General features: G+C 38.3%; 1 protein-coding gene across 1 annotated transcript in view; it reads left to right on the forward strand.

Annotated features, from left to right (window-relative positions):
• Positions 1–22680, forward strand: part of SNTB2 (syntrophin beta 2) — a 91869-nt gene that overhangs the window by 56006 nt on the left and 13183 nt on the right. Inside the window, exons 4-5 of the mRNA XM_024124856.3 lie at positions 3801–3943; positions 22191–22387. Of these exons, the coding sequence (XP_023980624.1) occupies positions 3801–3943; positions 22191–22387 (340 nt within the window). The remainder of the gene's footprint in view (positions 1–3800; positions 3944–22190; positions 22388–22680) is intronic.

The following is a 22680-nucleotide window of genomic DNA, read 5'->3' on the forward strand; positions in this document are numbered from 1 at the left end:
GGTTTATGCTACATACAGACAAGTAGAGAGGAGAAAAATAAAGCCATAAATTCATCACAATCTGCCCTTTATGGACTGTATTTATGTGTGTGTTTCCTCCACTCAGTTGTGAGCTCTTGGAAGATAGGAGCACATTTTTCCCACATCTTTAGCCCCCAGAGAACTTAGCCTAATGCTTTGTAAATAGTAGATGTTCACTAATTTTTTTCCTTTGTCTACATATATACATGCAAAAAGCAAGCAAACAAGTCATTAATTATAAAATACTGTCCAAGAACACAAGCTCAGTGTTGGAAAATAATACCAAGTTGAAAAGTTTCAACTTCTTTAAAAATAGTATCACGGAACTAATCCAAAGTGCTGTTTCTAAACTATTCATGATTTTTACTTTTTCCAAGTAGTTGTTTGGGTTACCCAAATCAAATACACTTAGAATAAGTTGTTCAAGCAAGACTGGATACCATTTCTCAGAGGTATTATAATGAACTTATGTATCTGATAAGAGTTGCCTTTTTTAATGGTAAGATTGTTTAATTCTGTGAGTATGAAAATGGTCAGGATAATTTTAGATCATGTAGTCTTTTAAAAATAGGTAAGTGTTTATTTTAGCAATAGATGTGTTTCCTGAAAAGCTTGCATATGAATGAAACTGTTTCAGTTGTAAAGAAAAGATAGTTATCATTTATTTAACTTTAAATGATCTCTCCTTAATTTATCTGTTTGTTATTTCACATTGTCATAAATTGAGTTTGCTTAAAATAGGGAAAACCTATGCTACAGATGTTTGGTAACCAATAGATAATCTGTTCTGTGCAAGGCACTTCTGTCTTTATTGATACTGATTTTTATGTGACTGAGACTGATAGTTTACCTTTTAGTTGGTTATATTCTTTTTTTTTTTTTTTTTTTTTTTTTGTGGTATGCGGGCCTCCCTCTGTTGTGGCCTCTCCCGTTGCGGAGCACAGGCTCCGGACCCGCAGGCTCAGCGGCCATGGCTCACGGGCCCAGCCGCTCCGCGGCATGTGGGATCCTCCCAGACCGGGGCGCGAACCCGGTTCGCCTGCATCGGCAGGCGGACGCGCAACCACTGCGCCACCGGGGAAGCCCCTAGTTGGTTATATTCTTAAGAGGGAATCTTCTTTAAGTCCACCAAATGAGGGGACGTACGTTACCTACAAAATAAGTATTTTTAAGCATTTGAGTGTTGGTAGAAAAGCCAAGACAGCCAAAGAAAGCTTTGTTTTCACAGTTCCTACCTTGTTCCTGGTTATTCTCAAACTGTGTAAAGACTCACATTAGGAACATATACACTAAATCAGGATTAGTGGAACAATTTATTTTTTGCTCTCTGTTTTCTCTTGTAATAGTAAAATACATAAATAGCAGAAGTACATCACCTCTTAAAAAGATTTGTGGGATGAAGAGATTTAGGGAATGAATAATAACTATTATTAATTTTTCATCTTTAGTGCTATTCAACTCTAGTTATTAGAAAATAAAATTTGGAGAAGGCTATTGTTTGGCCAGGTGTATGCATGTGTGGGTATTGAAACACAAGCAAACCAGAACCCTAACTTTAGTATCCCTTTTTTCTCTGGCCAAAAACTCGATAGTGGGGAAAAAAACACTGCTGGGATGAGAGCCAGGAGGGCTCAGAGGACACGTAATTTGCAACAAGAGGCTAGTGGCCAGAACCAGAAGTTGGTCCCAGTATGATAGTCCAAACATCAAGAGACCTGCCATCCCTTCTAGAGACACCAGAGGCAGACCAGCCCCAGCCATACTGTTGCAGGTGCCAGAAAAGTCCTGAAGGATGTCTGGTGGACCTGAGGCTTCCTTCTTCTACTGCTGTGAGGACACCTACAGTCTTCTGCACCCATGTAGTGGAGTCCCAAGGCTGCTTGTACTGATACCACAACCAAAAACACATACTACATATAGCAGGCGGCATTTTGATTCCAGTGAAAGCAAACAGTATCTTTATAAGTTAAGGCAAACAGAATGACTTAAACTGAGGTTTCATTTTTCTCCATTGGTAAGTAGAAGAGGGAAAAGATACTCTCCAAAAACTAAGGACTCAAAAGAGCTAAAGAATAAACACTTTTTAAAAATTGTTAATTGAAAGAAAAGTTCTCTGTTTTGAAATTGCATATTGCTTGTATTGGCATTAGCAGTTTTCCTTTCTCTTCTTTGGGAAGAAATACATTTAATTTAGGTTTTCTAAATGCATATACTCTGATCTAGTGTTCAAAATCTCTCTTATAACTTAGCAAAAAAAATGAATTAAAAAAATCAGATAGTCATTTTATCCCTTTGGGAAGGTACATTTTTACATTATTTTCCCTATGAAATATTATCCATAACAATCTCAGAGACAAAGATTTAGTAGTGCACATAAACTAGAAATCCCTTTGGGGTATCTATGACCCCAAAATTTAAGAATCCAAGAGAACCTCTTTACAGCTGATACTCTCCCTCCAGACATTACTTTAGACTAATATAGAGTCTTAGAAAACTTAGGTTCACTGGTAAGGAAAGTATTAATTATTTCTACCATACTTTGCTTGAATTCTCAGGGTTGGGTCATGTATTTTGTGCTTTCAGCACAGGGTCGAACATGGGTAACTTCACTGGCTGGAATTCATTTCCCCTTCCTGGAATCAGCTCATGGCTCTAGCTAGGAGAAAAGTGTCCCAGTGGTAGATGTTATAGCACAGAATCGAACCACTCAGGTCAACTTTTCAGATTATAGATGTATTCTTAAGGTGTTCTGACATGTTCAAATTACCTTCAGAAGTCATTAAGGCAGAGAAAATAAAAAGCGGATCTGAAGACAAGTAAGAGACAAGTGGTTCATCAATTTAAATTCACCTTGAAGCCATCAGTGATAGTGAGCAGAAAAGATGAGGGTTAAAATACCCTGTTGTTAAGCGTTCCCTGCTCAGAGGTCTCATCTTAGGAAGGCAAACATTTTGATGATACCAGGGCTTTTCTTGAACATAGTCTTTTGTTTTTTAGTCTTGGATCCTTGACAATATGTGTAAGTAGTGGTTGTTTTCCTACATTTTTAAACCATCATAGAGACAACTGAGCTTTATGCAATTAAATGCAATGGTACACTTGAAACTGAAACACAAACTTCCTGAACTATAATGGGGAACTCTTTGACCATAGTTTATATCGGTGTTTTCCAAAATACAGCATAATTGGTCATGTCGGCATTTAAAAAAGATAAAATAGAAATGAGCAGAGTACGTTGCACAAAGTATAGGAATTGTGTTGTTTGGGAAATTTTTAAATTCAGTATTTATATGTATGTGTTGAGTTGCAATGTAAAATGTATTTCTTATTGTAGGTCTTGATCAAAAATATTTGAAAAACAATGATGTTTATATTATACAGACTCATTTGGTAATAGTTTCTATCCTGTACTTAGAAGATGGTACTCCCACATCAGACATATTAAAACTATTATCATTTTGTACAGAGTACTATGTATTTAATTAGAATTGGTGATAATTAGTTATTGTGGAATAGGGAAAAAACTGTGTCATATCATTAGAAAATGTCTGTGACTCACTCAGGGAGAGCTTTCTCAAACTACACAATCCACCTCACACCTCCCAGTGGAGAATCCCTGCCAGTGAGAAGGAACCTGATGGGATGTTTCCTTTTCTTCACATCTGTTAGGAAGGGGAAACAGAATAGAGACCCACTATCTTAGGCCGTCACTGAAGGAACTTTTACAGTTACAGATCATTATAGTTAGCTCTACTTTCTGGATTTCACCACTGTAACAGGCAAAACTAGATGGTGGAAGACAACAGTGGAGACCTGTCCTCATGGCTGTGACCGAAAAGGATTTGCTGCTTTATGACTGTATGCCGTGGACAAGGGATGCCTGGGCATCACCGTGTCATAGCTACCCTCTTGTTGCCACAAGGTAAGACTAAAGACAAAAAAATAAAATGTCTATCCTCCTCTAAATCTACTAAAGAATTTTAAAATGAATTCTATTATCTTTTAGGTGGCTAAAAAAACATTTAAGTAGCTGATGTAGTTGATTTAGACAAAAACTTTTCTTTCACAACCTTATTGATTATTTTGCAGCTCCTAGCTCAAAATAAATGGTTTCTGTCACTAGTATTTTTGTGTGTACTTTTTAAGTTGTTGACGCAGCTTCCTAACTGCTCTTTTCAAGACTTGCTTAGTCATGAAGATAAGTAAATTGTTTTTTTTTTCCTTTACTTTATTGACTGTGACTAGAAAACCACTGAAATAGTGGCAGCATTTTGACTGAGTGATGAAATCATTTCAACAAGACTGTGGTACCGTGGATAAACCACACAACTCAGCCAAAACATTCTTCAGCTTCTCTTTCTAGTATAAGAGTACATAATTTTGATTCCATCAAATAAACATTTATTTGACCTGAAGCAACAGGATGTTTCTAGCATGTCCAATGTGGGGAGTTGGAAGGGAAAAGAATAGAGAAATGTAGATTTGGGGACCAAGATGTCTTAAGAAATAACTAGAAAGTAGTTATCTAGTGTGAAACTAGAAAACATGTTCATGTTCGGTGTTATTTGGGCTTAAAAAAGAATCAGGTTTTGATCTAGCTCAAAAACTACACATTAAAAGGGAGCCCCACAGAAAATACTTGGTAGTCAGAAAGGCTAAATGGTGGAGCCATCTGGTATGTCCCACGGGCAACAGTATGGGGGCTCCTGCTTTCAGCAGACAGAGAGTCACGTGAGGCAGAGTATTCTTCTATTCCAGGAAGACTTCTATGTTATGTAGGATTTCCTTCAATTTGCCAAGTTCCCTTACATATATCACTCTTTTTATAAAAATATAATTTTCACATAGCTTTTCAGGAGTTTCTGTGTAATTTAGAGCTGGAGCCCTTAGATCACAGAATAGAAATAAAGGATTTATTGAGCCTCAGAGTTAGGGAAGTGTGCCCTCATTAATTCCTTCAGGACATAATGGTCCTTCAGAAAGACTGAATTTAACCATCAGTTTCTCTGGTTTTATTTATTTATTTTTAAAATTCTCACTAAATTATAACCTCCTTGAGGTCAAGAACTTTGACTTAGCTCAGCATTTCCCATAATGCTTCGTGTATAGTAGGCCTTCAATAAGTCTTAGTTGAAATAAATTCTCTTACTTAAATTAGAGTTTCTCTGTCTTAGTTATATTGGGAGCATGACAGGAATTGTAACAAACATGTAGACATGTCTCAGTAGATATAATTAGAGCAATTAAATTTATATTTTCTAAAGAGTTAGAGCTTATGAATATGACTGTCCAGATCTCTTAAGCTTAAATTTTATGGAAGAGGCTTATGCTCTAGTTATGATCATAGAATGCAAGGAGGGTAGCTATATCCTTAGACATTTCCTTAACTGGGTGTTACTGGAGGGATGGAGCAGAAACCTATGACATCCCCTAGATGAGCCTTTGTTCAATATAGAAATTACAATCTCATAAACAAATAGTTTCTGGACATTGACTAGACTGGACCTAGACCACCAAGGTACTTTGGTACTAAACAAGGAAATGGGGTGGTTGTGTGGGTACTCTCAGTGTGGTATTAATTTGCAACTAAGGAAAAGATATAAGTAAGATTTAAAACTCTTAGAAAAAAAATACAGGAGTAGATCTTAATGATCTTGGCTTAGGCAGAGCCTTCTTAGATACAACACCAAAGCAAAAGCAACAAGAGAATAAATAAATAAATTGGACTTCATCAAAGTTAAAACCTTTTTTGCTTCATATGTCACCATTAAGAAAGTGAAAAAATCCACAGAATGGGAGAAAATATTTGCAAATCATATATCTAATCTGGGACTTATATCTAGAAAATATAAAGAACTCTTACAACTCAATAATAAAAAGATAAATTACCCAATTAAAAAATGGGAAAAGGATCTGCATAGACGTTTGTTCAAAGAAGATATGCAAATGGCCGATAAGCACATGGAAAGGTGCTCGGCATAATTAGCCATCAGGGACTTGGAAATTGAAACCACGATGAGCTATCACTTCCCACCCACTAGGACGGCTATAATTAAAAAGATAGTATGCAAGAGTAGACTAGGATGTAGGAGAAAATAGAACCTCATACACTACTGGTGGGAGTGTAAAATGGTGCAGTTGATGTGGAAAAATCTGAAAGTTCCCGAAAAGGATAAACATAGAGTCACCGTATGACCCAGCAATTCCACTCCTAGGTTGTATATCCAAGAGAAATGAAAAATGTACACACAAAAATTTATACATGAAAGTTCATAACAGCATCATTCATGACACCTAAACAGTGGAAACAATCCAAGTGTCCATTAGCTGAGGAACAGATAAACAAAATGTGGCATATCCATACAATGGAATATTATTCATCAATAAAAAAAAATGTTCTGATACACACTGCAGCATAGATGAACCTTGAAAACATTATACTAAGTGAAAGGAGCCAGATGCAAAAGACCACATATTGTATGATTCCATTTATATGAAATGTCCAGAATAGGCAAATCTATACAGACAGAAAGTAGGTTAGTTGTTGCCAGGGGTTTTTTGGCAGGGGGCGGGGAGGGAGTTAGGAGAAATAGGGAGTGACTGCTAGTGGCTATAGGGATTCTTTTTAGGGTAATGAAAATGTGCTAAGATTGTGCTGATGGTTGCAAAACTCTCATTATACTAAAGTCCATTGAACTATATACACTTTGAAGTGGTAAAGTATATGGTGTGTGAATTATATCTCAGTAACGCTGTTATAAATAAAACAAACCCCCAAAGCCAACAAGATTTAATAGAAGGGAATAAGACCAATCCTTAAACTGAGTTTGAGTTCCTAATAGCTACTTATATTAGGTAATTGGGAGCATTGTTACTTAATCTTTCTGTGCCACAGATGTTTCATTTGTTAAGTGGACCCTAATGAGATAGAGTGGGTGTGAGTATTAATGAGTCAATACTTTTAAAATGCCTACAGTGGTACCTGACACATTGTAGGTGCTCAAGTAAGTGTTAGCTTCTTTAATTATAATAATTATTTATTATTAAGTGAAAATATGTCAAGGAAGAATTTGTGTAAAAAGTATAATTGGTTTTTTGACATTGTTAAAAGAAGAGCTTAGCTCTAAGCCAACAGTTTTTACAAGTAGTGAAAGTTTCATATTAAATGTGAGGAATTCATATATATATTTGTTTTTGTTTTTTATTATTTATTGGCTGCATCGGATCTTCGTTGCTGCACGTGGACTTTCTCTAGCTGCGGCGAGTCGAGGCTCCTCTTCGTTGCGGTGTGTGGGCTTCTCATTGTGGTGCCTTCTCTTGTTGTGGATCACGGGCTCTAGGCACACGGGCTCAGCAGTTGTGGCTCAAGGGCTCTGGAGCACAGGCTCAGTAGTTGTAGCACACAGGCTTAGTTGCTCTGCGACATGTGGGATCTTCCCAGACCAGGGCTCGAACCCTTGTCCCCTGCATTGGCAGGCGAATTCTTAACCATTGCACCACCAGGGAAGTCCCTGTTAATACGTTTAATTAATTAATGAAACAGAAAGGATTCTTCACTCCTTGCTTAGGAAGTACTGGTGGATTAGGAGCAAAGGTGACAGGCAGATGAGAGGTTTAGTTTTTCCATGTGGCTGTGTCGGCCAGATGGAATTGGTTGAAGTCACTTCTTGATAGAATTAAGGGGGCTTAATCATCCTCTGCCTCCCAGAGGGGTTAGAGTATCACCACTGAAAGAGACCAGAGGAGGAACCCAGACCAGAAGGTATCCAGTAGAGAGAGGCAAGGCCAGAAAGTGGTGTGCTTATGTCTTTTTAGTGTGGAGGAAAGAGGCAGTTTGAGATACATATGAGTAATGAGAAAGGGCTGAATGTTCACTTTCACTAATTCTAATACTTTGGAACATGTTCTTATGAGTGGATGAGACACACACATACACACACACAAGGGTAACATAAACATATAGAGAAGGAAAAGATTAAGGAGTTTGATGATCCAGTAGCAAAGGTAGATAGTCCCTGATAAATTAAGAATTAATTGCAGTTCAAAAATCAAAGAAGGGAACTTCCCTGGTGGTGCAGTGGTTAAGAATCCGCCTGCCAGTGCAGGGGACATGGGTTCGAGCCCTGGTCCACGAAGATCCCACATGCTGCGGAGCAGCTAAGCCTGTGTGCCACAACTACTGAGCCTGCGCTCTAGAGCCCATGCTCCACAACAAGAGAAGCCACCCCTCGCTGCAACTAGAGTAAGCCCGCGCGCAGCAACGAAGACCCAGTGCAGCCAAAAATAAATAAATAAAATAAGTAAATTTAAAAAAAATATCAAAGAAGGGCTTCCCTGGTGACGCAGTGGTTAAGAATCCACCTGCCAACGCAGGGGACACGGGTTCGAGCCCTCGTCCAGAAAGATCCCACATGCTGCAGAGCAACTAAGCCCGTGCGCCACAACTACTGAGCCTGTGCTCTAGAGCCCATGGGCCACAACTACTGAACCCACATGCCACAGCTATTGAAGCCCGCGCACATAGAGCCCATACTCTGCAACAAGAGAAGTCACTGCAATGAGAAGCCTGCACACCTCAGCGAAGAGTAGGCCCCGCTCACCACAATTAGAGAAAGCCTGTGCCCAGCGATGATGACCCAACACAGCCAAAAATAAATAAATAAAATAAATTTTAAAAATCAAAGAACACTGTTAGGGTCATATAAATTAACATGAGTTAACCATTCATATTGGCTTGCACATTTATAGATTCTTGGAAACCAAAAGTGTGTGTGTGTGTTTTCTTAATAGCTGATATTTGGGGATGGTTGAGGAATTAAGTAAAAACATGAAAGTGATAAATGAAGAGGATTTTTATTTTATTTATTTTATTTTTATTTTACACATTTCTTGAGGTTAAAGCCAGGTACAGGATACAGGTAGAAAAATAGGTATAGGTGCCATGGATTTTGCAGGATGTGAATTTTGTAGTCTTGTCCTATAATCTTTCTTTGACTGGAAAAGAAAACGATCCAGAGAAAGTGTGGCTGCTTTATGATGTGGAAAATTGAGTGGTGTTGTGCTTATGGGACTTGCGGGGCAAAAGCTGCTGAAACGCCTTTGCATGAGCTCATCTGGCCTCCCCACTAAAGGGGCCTTTTGGCAGTGTGTTCTAACCAACTGCTGTGCAGCAAGAGTCCAGCAGCTGGTTTGAATTAGATTCCCTCTGCCAAATATTTCATAATCAAATCTGTAGGAAAAATTATCCTGGACTTTATATTTTTTAATGTCTGATTTGGGATTAGCAATCAAACTGAATATGGTAGAATACACCGTATCACTTTCCTCATACTTTGTCTTACTTGGATCATATGTGGAGTAGTTTTGAAACTTATTTAACTCTTGCTGAGATAGCTAATGTGTAATTGGCATGTTGGTTCTACAGGGATCAGCCCAGGGAGGTGGTTCTCAAATTATACTTTCATATACCTCTGGGGATTCCTTCTTCAGGGGGTCTGTAAGTTCAAAACTATTTTCACAGTAATACTAAGATGTTGTTTGCTTTTTTCATTGTTGACATTTGCACTGAGGGTTGGTAAAATTGCTGGTACCTTAGCATGAATCAAGGCAGTTGGCACCAAACTGTATGGACTTGCAGGGAGAAAACATGCCAGTTTAACCTCAAAATGTCTTTGTTGAAGCAGTAAAAATTACTAGTTTTATTTAGTCTCAACCCTTGAGTATTCATCTTGTTAATAATCTGTGAGATGAAGTGGGAAGTGCTCAGAGTCCACTTCTGCTGCATACTGAGGTATGAGAGTTGTTGCAGAGAAAAGCATGTGTGGTTGAGTTGCAAGCTGAACTAGCGGGTTTTTTCATGCAACACCATTTTTCACTTGAAAAAACAACTGGCTGACAAACTGTGGCTGGTCAGACTTGGGTATTTGTCAGACATTTTTTTTCCTAAAATAACCGAAATGAATTTGTCATTTAAGGAAAACACTGATGGTATTTGTTAACAATTATAAATTTCTAACTTTCAAACAAAAATTAGAATTCTGGAAAACTAGTATCTGTCTCTGTGAGTTTGATTGCTTCCCAATACTGAAAGACTTGTCTGATGAGATCATTGGTGATACTAGCAAATGTGACTTTTTGATATAATAAAATGCTTTTAACATTTGGAAAATGTGCATAACTCAGTGAAAAAATATATTCCAAATGACCAATACATGATGCTACAAAATCATGCAAGGGTAAGAAAGATCTATTCAAGCTGCAAGAGAGACCACAGGATTTTTTAATGTAACAGGATATGAAAACTTTATTGATAAGTTTTCAGATCCTACATTGCAACTAACCTTTAAGAATCTGCTTGTTGAGTTTCGGTTTGGTAGACAGAAAGATAACCACAATTATCTGAAAAGGCTATTAAATACTCCTTCCTTGTCCAACTGCCTAGCTGTGTGAGGCTCAGCATACTTAAACTGCATACTGCAGCAGAATGCAGAAGCACATATAAGAATTCAGCTCTCTTTTATTAAGCTGGATATTAAAGAGATTTGCAAAAAAATTTAAAACAATGCTACTCTTCACATTAATGTTTTGTTGTTGTTTTAGAAAATATTATTTTAATAAAAATAAGTTATTTATATTAACATCTAACCGGTTTGTTATTTTTTATTTTTAAATGAATTAATATTTTTAAAATTTTTGTTTTAATTTCTCATTATAGTAAATATCAATAAATATAATCCATATGAAGAAAAGTGTTTTGGAGTACTCAGTAGTTTTTAAACACTTTTTAAAAAAATAAATTTATTTTATTTTATTTATTTTTATTTTTGGCTGCGTTCGGTCTTTGTTGCTAAGCACGGGCTTTCTCCAGTTGCAGCGAGCAGGGGCTACTCTTCATTGCGGAGCGCAGGCTTCTCATTGCGGTGGCTTCTCTTGTTGGGAGCGCGGGCTTCAGTAGTTGTGGCGCACAGGCTCCGCAGTTGTGGCTTGCGGGCTCTAGAGCACAGGTTCAGTAGTTGTGGTGCACGGGCTTAGTTGCTCCGCGGCATGTGGGATCTTCCCGGACCAGGGCTTGAACCCGTGTCTCCTGCATTGGCAGGAGGATTCCTAACCACTGCGCCACCAGGGAAGCCCCCTCAGTTTTTAAGAGTGTTGAAGGGTCCTCAACAACGGGTCCTCTTTTGTTGAAGACCAAAAAGTTGGCAAACCATTAGTTTTGTGCTTCTCAACTGTGGCTACACATTTGAATCATCCGGAGAACTTTTAGTAAAATAAGGTTGACTGGTCCCCACCCTAGACCAGTTAAGTCTGAATGTTTGAGGACGGGAGCCAGACATCAGTAATATTTAAAAGCTGTGCACCAGGTGATTCTAGTATAGAGCCAGGGCTGAGAACTATAGTAATTAACTTGGCTAAACCAGTTGGTAGATCAGAAGAAACTGCCTTTTCCTTGAGAGACACAGGCTTTTCTTTTATCTGAACCAGTAGTGACTCCTTGGCAATGAAAGGAAATGTGAAGGAGCATCCATTTAGTCTTAGATGTCATCTTGCTCAGGTTACTGCTAAAGGAGTTAAGGAAGGAGCCAGCAAATTTGTAGAAAAATATTACAGGTATACAGGCTACAGTGAAGCTAAAAACAAGCCATTTTATTTCTTTCTCTTTGGTATACATTTCTCACCCAAGTTTTTAAAAATCCTATGTGGAAAACATTATCCGCTGAGTGATTCCTTATAGTGAGGTAGCGTGTTTGTTCTGTTATACTGATCTACCTCAAACTTGTTAAAAATAGGGAAAATATTTTTGGAAGAAGTGAATACATTAAACTATATTAAATGGTTATCATGAAACAAAGTGTTGAATAGTTTAATGACTTTAAAGAGAACTACTTTCTCTTCTTTTTTCCATATGTATACTTCACTGTTACTCTTTTAGCAGCTTTATTGTGATATAAGTCACATAACATACAGTTCACCCATTTAAAGTACAAAGTTTAATCGTTTTTAATATGTTCACAGAGTTACACAATCAATATTAGGACACTTTCATCACCCCAAAAAGAAACTCCTTACCCGTTAGTAGTCACTCTTCATTTTCCTCTCCCCCAGGCCTAAGCAATCACAAACCTACTTTCTGGCTCTATAGATTTGGCCTATTCTGAACATTGCATATATGTGGAATCATGTTATATAGCCCTTTATGTCTGACTTCTTTCACTTTGTGTAATGTTTTCAAGGTTTATCCACGTTGGAGCACATGTCACAACTTCATTCCCTTTCAAGGCTTAATGACATTCCGTTGTATGGATATAGCACATTCATCAGTTGATGGCCATTTGAGTTATTTCCACTTTTTTGACTAGACTGTTATGAATAATGCTGCTATAACACTCAGGTACAACTTTTTGTGTGAACATATGATTTTTTTTTGTTTTTTTGGCTGTGTTGGGTCTTCGTTGCTGTGCGTGGGCTTTCTCTAGTTGTGGAGAGTGGTGCACAGGCTTCTCATTGCGGTGGCGTCTCTTGTAGCAGAGCACGGGCTCTAGGAGAGCAGGCTTCAGTAGTTGTGGCACGTGGACTCAGTAGTTGTGGCACGTAGGCTCAGTAGTTGTGGCTCACGGGCTCTAGAGTGCAGGCTCAGCAGTTGTGGAGCTCTGGCTTTGTTGCTCTGCAGCATGTGGGATCTTCCTGGACCAGGACTCAAACCCATGTCCCCTGCACTGGCAGGAGGATTCTTAACCACTGCGCCACCAGGGAAGTCCCTCTTTTCACTTTCTTGATAGTGTCATCTGAAGCGCAGAAGTTTTTAATTTTGATGAAGTACAATTTATCAGTCTTTATATCGCTTGCATTTTTTGTGTTATATCTAAGAAGGCTTTCCCTAATCCAGTGTCACAAAGACTTAATCCTGTGTTCTCTTCTAAAAGTTTTATAGTTTTAGCTCTACATTTCATTCTTTTATCCAAATGAAGTCAGTTTTTATATATGGTGTGAAGTAGTGGTCAAACTTTATTCTTTTGCATGTGAAAATCCAATTATCATAGTACCATTTATTGAAGACTTCTTTCTCCATTGAAGTCCCTTGACATCCTTGTCAAAAATAAGTTGATCATAAATGTGAGGGTTTATTTCTGGACTCTCAATTTTATAGTTTAGTGGTAAGTTTTGAAATCAGAAGTGTGAGTCCTCCAACTTTGTTCTTTTTCAAGATTATTTTGGCAATTCAGAATCCCTGGCATTTACCTATGGATTTTAGGGTCAGTTTGTCAATTTCTGCAAACAAACAATCAAAAAAATACGAAATTCTGATAGGCATTGCATTGAATCTGTAGATCAATCTAGGGAGTATTGCCATCTTACAAATATTGTCTTCTGATCCATGATACAGGATATCTTTTTTATTTATTTAGGTTTTCTTTTATTTCTTTCAGCAATGTTTTGTAGTTTTCAGAGTACAAGTTTTATACTTCTTCGTTAAATTTATTCTTAAGTAGTATTAAATTTTAATGCTATTGTAAATGAATTGTTTTCTTAATTTTCTTTTTGGATTGTTCATTGCTGGTGTATTCCATCAATACATTGATTTTTATATCTTGATCTTATATCCTACAATCTTGCTCAACTTGTTTATTATTCTAATAGGTTTTTAGTAGATTCCTTAGGACTTTCTATGTACAAGATCATGTCATCTGCAAACAAGAGATAGTTTTTACCACTTCCTTTCCATTCTAGGTGCCTTTTATTTCATTTTCTTGCCTAATTGCTCTGGCCAGACTCTCCAGTACAATATTTATGTATGTATGTATGTATGTATGTATGTATGTATATATGTATCTTTTTGACCGTGCTGTGCAGCTTGCAGGATCTTAGTTCCCCGACCAGGGATTGAACCCAGGCCACAGCAGTAAAAGTGCTGAGTCCTAACCACTGGACCGCCACAGAATTCCCTCCAGTACAATTTTTTTTTTTCAATTTATTTTTGGCTGCGTTGGGTCTTAGTTGCTGCTCGTGGGCTTTCTCTAGTTGCGGCGAGTGGGAGCTACTCTCTGTGGCGATGCGCGTGCTTCTCATTGCAGTGGCTTCTCTTACTGCTGAGCACAGACTCGAGGCTCACGGGCTTCAGTAGTTGTGGCTCGCGGGCTCTAGAGCGCAGGCTCAGTAGTTGTGGCACACAGGCTTAGTTGCTCCATGGCATGTGGGATCTTCCTGGACCAGGGCTTGAACACGTTTTCCTGCATTGGCAGGCAAATTGTTAACCACTGCACCTCCAGGGAAGTCTGCAGTACAATTTTTAATAGAAGTAGCATAAGCAGGCATCCTTGTCTTTTTCCTGTTCTTAGGGGGAAAACTTTCAATCTTTTACCATTAAGTATGATGTTAGCGATGGGTTTTTTTTTATAGATACACTGTATCCAGGTGAGGAAGTTCCCTTCTATTCCATGTTTGTTGAGTATTTTCATCATGGAAAGGTTTTGGATTTGTTAAAATGTTTTTTTCCATGTCTATTACAGTGATCATGTGGGTTCTGTCCTTTAGTCTATTTGTATGGTTTTACTTATCAATTTATAAATCAGTCAATTTAAAAATATTTTTTTTAATCAAATTAATTTATAAAGCAATTACAATATTGATTTTTGGACATTAAACCAACCTTGCACTTCTGAGATAAATCTTATTTGGTCATGCTGGATTCAATTTGCTAATAATTTGATGAGGATTTTTGTGTCTTATATTTATACATGATATTGGTCTGTAGTTTTCTTTTCTCGAAATGTCTTTGGATTGGGTGTTAGGTTATTACTGGCCTCATAGAAAGAGTTGGGAGGTATTCCCGCCTCTTCTGGTTTTTTGGAAGACTTTATAAAGAATTGGCATTGATTCTTCTTTAAATATTTGGTAGAATTCATTAGCAAAGCAATCTGGGATTAAGATTTTCTTTGTTGCAAGTTTTTCACTGTTAGTTGAAGGGATTTTTTTTTTTTTTGGCGGGGGTACGTGGGCTTCTCACTGCTGTGGCCTCTCCCGTTGCGGAGCACAGGCTCCGGACGCGCAGGCTCAGCGGCCATGGCTCACGGGCCCAGCCGCTCCGCGGCATGTGGGAACTTCCGGGACCGGGGCACGAACCCGTGTCCCCTGCATCGGCAGGCGGACTCTCAACCACTATGCCACCAGGCAAGCCCAGTTGAAGGGATTTTTAAAATATGTTTTAAACCAGTGGTCCCCAGGCTTTTTGGCACCAGGGACTGGTTTTGTGGAAGACATTTTTCCATGGACTGGGCAGGGGTGGGCGGGGCGGGGATGGTTAAGGTGGTAATGCAAGCAATGGGGAGTGGCACATGAAGTTCTGTTCTTTCCCTTTTATCTGAAAATAGTTTTTAGTTCATGAATGTCACATTTCTTATCTTTGATCTTGAAACCCTGTTCTCATGAACATCTCATGGGGCAGAATATGTATGACATATGTTAGAAACTCTAAGGGTCTTTCTTGCTTATGTTTCCCAATGTTTTTTCTCTTCTCTACTTTGTTTCATTGCTGTCCCATACTTGATTTGAATTTTCTTCCCAAAATGCTTAGCTCAAGCTCTCATTTTGTTACATCTAAAAGTATTTCAAGGGGCGTTATTACTTATCCCCCCAAAAATGAGTTGGAACTCACTTTTTTTTTTTTTTTTTTTTTTTTTGGCCACGCTGTGCAGTCTGTGGGATCTTAGTTCCCCAACCAGGGATTGAACACAGGCCACAGCAGTGAAAGTGCTGAGTCCTAACCACTGGATCGCCAGGGGGTTCCTAGACCTCACTTAAAAAAAAAAAATTATTTATTTATTTGGTTGCACCGGGTCTTAGTTGTGGCAGGCGGGCTCCTTAGTTGTGGCAGGCAGTCTCCTTAGTTGCAGCAGGCAGGCTCCTTAGTTGCAGCTCACTAGCTCCTTAGTTGTGGCATGCGAACTCTTAGTTGCGGCATGCATGTGGGATCTAGTTCCCTGATCAGGGATTGAACCCAGGCCCCCTGCATTGGGAATGCAGAGTCTTATCCACTGTGCAGCCAGGGAAGTCCCTAGAACTCACTTTTTAAAGTAAAAAGATGGCGCATCTTTTTTTTTTTAATGTAGTAGAGTAGTATCATATTTTAAGTGAATGGGAGTCAAGAGTTGTAACCAAGTAGTTCCAAAGTTTCCTTTTTATGGCTGAATAATATTCTATTGTATGGATGTACCACATTTTGTTTATCCACTTATCAGTTGATGGACATTTGGACTATTTCCACTTTTTGGCTATTATGAATAATACTGCTATGAACATTTGTGAACAAATTTTTATGCTAATACATGTTTTTATTTCTCCTGGGTATATACCTAGGAGTGGGATTGTTGGATCCTATGGTAACATATTTAACTTTTGGAGGAACCAGTCAATTTTTAAAAAAAATCATTGTGAAATTATAAATTTAATATCCATTGTAGTTTGTCCTTGTTGATGCTCAAAATTGGTCCCATCTTTATCCAGTGGTAGCTCTTCAGGTGGACTTCTCAGCCTTTTTGACAGCACTTTTATATAGGAGTGTTTGACAATTGCCATATTATCCATTATGATAGAATACTCTGGACTTAACTTGTGTATTTTCTGCTCTAGATCTGACATTTTCCAAGAAGCCTCACTTTCTTATTTTTTTTGAGGGGATGGGGGTTCAATTTGGACACTAACTACATTTGTTACTATTGGATTAGTTATTGTTTATAGGCCTTTGTTGATAGACAGAGGTAGGAAGTATGTGTAAGTGTATATATATACATATATATTTTTTAAACATAAAATACACAGTGAGTTCACACTGATACTCCATTTCAAGTTTGAGACTACAGTGTAATCACTTAATGGCTTCTATCTTACATCTGGTTTTCCTTTTTTCCATATCCAGAATGGCAGATCTTAAGGACACCAGAAATGATCACATTAGAACATCCCTTAATTGCTCATTTGCTTTATCCCACATTACATATCAGAATAGTACTACTATTATTACTACTGCAACATTATCACTAACAGTATAATTTCTGAAAGTAGTTGAAAAAAATTTTTTGCAGCTCCTTTTTTGTACTTTTTTAGTGGTTTCTCCTGATTCTGTCAGTTCTGCACTAAACTCCCTGTCCACACTTTCTTATCCCCCTTTGTTGATCTCTACTTATCTTCCAGATTTCTTTTTTTCTTTTCTTTTCTTTTTTTTTGGCCCGCACCATGCCAAAAGAAAAAAAAGGGATCTTAGTTCCCCGACCAGAGATTGAACCTCGGGCCCCCTGCATTGGAAACGCAGAGTCTTAACCACCGGACCCCCAGGAAAGTCCCCTGGATTTCTAAACATTGGCTTATTTCAGGGCTCAGATCTCTATCAACTACCCTGTCCCTCTGGTGATTGTATCTGATACCATAGCTTGAAATATCACTTATACACTGACAATTCCCAAATTTATATCTCCAGACAGAATCACAGACTTAAATTCTGACTGCCTATTTAACACATCATTTGCATATTTATGATCACTAGGAAGCACACTCTGTAGCAAAAGTAATATAAAATAATAAAATAGGTGTTTATTTCTTTCTTATGTAAAAGAAAACAGCCGTCCTTAGCAAGAGGCTTCTACCCTTCAAGGTTGCTTCATGGCTCAAGATGGTTACTGGAAGCTTTAGCCATCATATCCAAATTGTAGCCAGGAGGAAGAAGAGGAAAAGGACAGAAGGGGCACATACCTGCTGCCTTGTTCTCCAGTTGTGGGGCTTTTCTGGTAATCCTACCCATTAACAGCTTGCAGTTCATTGGACATCTCTTTCTTCAGAGAAGTTTGGGAAATACTCTTTTATCTGTGCATGTTGTCATTCGGGATAAAGGCAGCTTTCTATTTCTAAGGAAGAATGAGAGAATGAATATTGAATAGGCAAGTAGAGTTTTAAGAGTTCTTTGTGGGGACTTCCGTGGTGGTGCAGTGGTGAAGAATCTGCCTGCCAGTGCAGGGGACACGGGTTCGATCCCTGGTCCAGGAAGATCCCACATGCTGCGGAGCAACTAAGTGCGTACACCACAACTACTAAGCCTGTGCTCTACAGCCCACGAGCCATGACTACTGAGCCCTTGTGCCACAACTACTGAAGCCTGCATGCCTAGAGCCTGTGCTCCGCAACAAGAGAAGCCTTCACAATGAGAAGCCCACGCACTGCAACGAAGAGTGGCCCCCGCTCACCACAACTAGAGAAAGCCCACGCGCACAGCAACGAAGACCCAATGCAGCCAAAAATAAAATTAATTACTTAATTAATTATAAAAAAAGTGATCCCTTAAAAAAAAAAACTTCTTTGTGTATTTTGGATACTGTCCTTTACCAGGTATATGTTTTCATAAAGTTTCTTCTACTTTGTGGCTTGTCTTTTCATTCTCTTAACAGTGTTTTTCAAAGAGCAAATGTTTTTAATTAATGAAGTCCAGCTTAATCATTTGTTTCCTTTATGGATCATGCTTTTGGTGTTGTATCTTTTTAGATTAGTTAGATTTTCTGTTAAAATGTCTTCTTGAAGTTTTACACTATTACATTTTACGTTTAGCTCTAAGATCTATTTTGAGTTAATTTTGGGGAAGAGTGTAAGTTCTTCCAAAACAGAAAGCACCAGACCCAGATGAGTTCACTGGTGAATTCTACCAAACATTTAAGGAAGAAATTCCCTACAGTTTCTTTCAAAGGATTGAAGCAGAGGGAATACTTCCTAACTCATTCTATGAGACTAGCATTATGCTAATACCAAACCCAGACAAAGACATTATAAGAAAAATACAGACCAATATCTCTCTTGAACATAGATGTAAAAATCCTCAAAACAATACTATCAAATCTAATCCAAAAAAGTCTTAAAAGAATTATACATCACAACCAAGTGGGATTTATTTTAGATATGCAAGGCTGGTTCAACATTTGAAAATCGATTTGCGTAGGGACTTCCCTGGTGATTCAGTGGTTAAGACTCCACACTTCCACTGCAGGGGGCACGGGTTCGATCCCTGGTCAGGGAACTAAGATCCCACATGCTGCATGGCATGACCACCCTGCCACAAAAAAAAGAAAAGAAAAGAAAATGAATTTGTGTAATCCATCACGTCAACAAGCTGAAGAAGAAAAATCATATCATATCAGGAGATACAGGAAAAGCATTTGACAAAATGCAACACCCATTCATGATTAAAACTTTCAGTAAACTAAGAATAAATGGGAACATTCTCAACTTGATAATGACTACCTACCAAAAATCTACAGCTGGGCTTCCCTGGTGGCGCAGTGGTTGAGAGTCCGCCTGCTGATGCAGGGAACGCAGGTTTGTGCCCCGGTCTGGGAAGATCCCTCATGCCGCGGAGAGGCTAGGCCCATGAGCCATGGCCGCTGGGCCTGCGTGTCCGGAGCCTGTGCTCCGCAACGGGAGAGGCCACAGCAGTGAGAGGCCCGCATACCACACACGCACACACACACACACACACACACAAAAATCTACAGCTAACATCATACTTAATGATGAGAAACACAAAGCTTTTCCACTAAGATCAGGCCCAAGGCAAGGATGTTCCCCTCTTGCCACTCCTTTCAACATCATACTGGAAGTCCTTGCTAATGCAGTAAGGCAAGAAAAGGAAGTAAAAGGTATACAGATTGAAAAGGAAGACATAAAACTATCTTTGTTCTCAGAAGACATGACCATCTATGTAGAAAATAGAAAATAATTGGCAAAAAACTCCTGGAACTCATAAGCTCTTATAGCATGGTTGCAGGATACAAGATCAGTGGACAAAAGTCAATTGCTTTCCTATATACTAACAATGAACAAGTGGAATTTGAAATTAAAAACACAATGCCATTTACATCAGCACCCCCCAAAATGAAATACTTAAATATAAATCTAACAAAATGTGTTCAAGATCTATATGAGGAAAACTCCAAAACTCTGATGAACAAAATCAAAGAAGAACTAAATAAATAGATATTCCATGTTCATGGATAGGAAGACAATATTTTCAAGATGTCAGTTTTTCTCAAATTGATCTATAGATTCAATGCAATCCCAGTCAGAATTTTAGCAAGTTATTTTATGGATATTGACAAACTGATTCTGAAGTTTATATGGAGAGGCAAAAGACCCAGAATAGCCAACACAAAATTGAAGAACAAAGTTGGAGGACTGATGTTACCCAACTTCAACACTTACTATAAAGCTGCAGTAATCAAGACAGTGTAGTGTTGATGAAAGAACAGACAAATATGTAGATCAGTGAAACAGAATAGAGAGCTCAGAAATAGACCCCTGTAAATATCATCAACTACTCTTTGACAGAGGAGCAAAGGCACTACAATGGAACAAATATAGTCTTTTTCAATGAATCGTGCTGGAACAACTAGATATCCACATGTAAAACAATTTTGCCCTTCACCAGAATTAACTCAAAATGGATCATAGACCTAAGTGTAAATTATAAAACTCCTAGATGGTAACAGGAGAAAACCTAGATGACCTTGGGTATTATAATGGCTTTTTTAGATACAACACCAAAGACATGATTTATGAAAGAAATAATTAATAAGCTGGACTTCATTAAAACTAAAAATTTCAGTTCTGTGAAAGACAGTGTCAAAGAATTAGAAGAGAAGGCACAGACTAGGAAAAAATATTCGCAAAAGACACATCAGATAAATGACTGTTATCCAAAATAATACAAAGAGCTATTGAAGCTCAACAGTAAGAAAACAAACAACTTGGGAATTCCCTGGCCATCCAGTGGTTAGGACTCCATGTTTCCACTGCAGGGTGCATGGGTTCGATCCCTGGTCGGGGAACTAAGATCCTGCAAGCCATGCGGCACAGGCCAAAGAAAAAAAAAAGAATGAAAACAAACAACTTCATTAAAAAATAGGCCAAGGACAACATGAATAGACACCCCACCAAAGAAAATATACAGTTTGCAAATAAGAATATGAAAATATGTTTCACATCACATATCATTAGGGAAATGCAAATTAAAACAACGAGACACCACTACACACTTATTAGAATAGCCAGTATCCAGTACACTGACAACACCAAACACTGGCGAGGATATGGAGCAACAGGAACTCTCATACAATGGTGGTGGGAATGCAAAATGGTACGGCCACTTTGACAGAGTTTGGTGGATTCTTACAAACATTTTCTTACCATACAACCCAGAAATTCCACTCTTTGGTTTACTCAAAGGAGTTGAAAAGTTATATTTTAAAAAAGCCTATGCAAAGATGTTTATAGCCACTTTATTCTTTTTTTTTAGAATTGATGTATAGTTGATTTGCAATGTGTTAATTTCTTGTATACTCAGCTTTATTCTTAATTGTCAAAACTTGGAAGCAACCAAGGCATCCTTCAGTAGGTGAATGGATAAATAAACTGTGGTAGACCCAGACAATTAAGCACTAAAAAAAAATGAGCTATCAAGCCTGAAAAGACATGGAGGAACCTTGAATGCATATTACTAAGTGAATGAAGCCAATCTGACAAGGCTTTATACTGTGACATTTTGGAAAAAGTACGACTATGGAGATAATAAAAAGATGAGTGGTTGTACGGGGAGGGACGATGAATAGGCAGTGCACCGAGGATTTTCAGAGCAATGAAAATTCTCTGTATATTATAGTGATGGCTATATGTCTTTATATATTTGTCAAAACCTATAGAATACACAACACCAAGAGTGAACCCTAAAGTAGACTCTGGACTTTGAGTGATTATGATGTGTCAGTATAGGTTTATCCTTGGTAAAAAAGTGCCATGCTGGTGATACTGATAATGGGGGATGATACGCATGTGTGGGGGCCTATTTCTTAATCAAAATTGAATCTTCTTTTGATACGCATGGCCTCTTGGGAACATAAACAAAGCTAATGGGAAACTGGGGCCTTGGGCCATCCAGCCTAGTGTTCTGCCTGTGACACTAGGGGTCATTTTATGGGAAAACAGAATGGTATCTACTTCAAAGACTATAATCTTGTTTTGAAATATACTTATCTAAAAACTGCTGATGGCTCTTATAATTTTCTACTTATTAATCAACATAAAATCAGAGGGCATTTTCCTCTGACAGTGCATTAATTACTTTTGATATTTGTTTGTGGTTCTAGGTTGGTTCATTCTGGCTCCGGATGTCGATCACCCTCACTTGGATCTGACCTTACGTTTGCTACCAGGACAGGCTCTCGGCAGGGCATTGAGATGCATCTCTTCCGGGTGGAGACGCATCGGGATCTATCGACCTGGACCCGGATACTTGTTCAGGGTTGCCATGCTGCTGCTGAGCTGATCAAGGAAGTCTCTCTAGGTACAGATCCTAGCATTTCATTTCTAATAGTAATCAAATGGAACTGTTATACTTTATTTTAAAGTAAAAACCATTATCCTGTATGCCAGACTTAAAAATGTTCTGAAATAAGGCACCTTAAAGTGATCACGATGGAAAGAAACTGGGTTTCTCTGTTTCAGTAGCAAAGTTTTCATGAGCTTTTTTACGTGGCTCTGAACACATTTACAACTCTCTCTGTACAACATGGTAGTTTTACTGTTCATTATTTAAATCTTTATAGTGTAAGGACTCATTTACTAAATACTAGGTGC

This window comes from Physeter macrocephalus, chromosome 17 (genome assembly GCF_002837175.3).
Source record: "Physeter macrocephalus isolate SW-GA chromosome 17, ASM283717v5, whole genome shotgun sequence".
NCBI lineage: Eukaryota > Metazoa > Chordata > Mammalia > Artiodactyla > Physeteridae > Physeter > Physeter macrocephalus.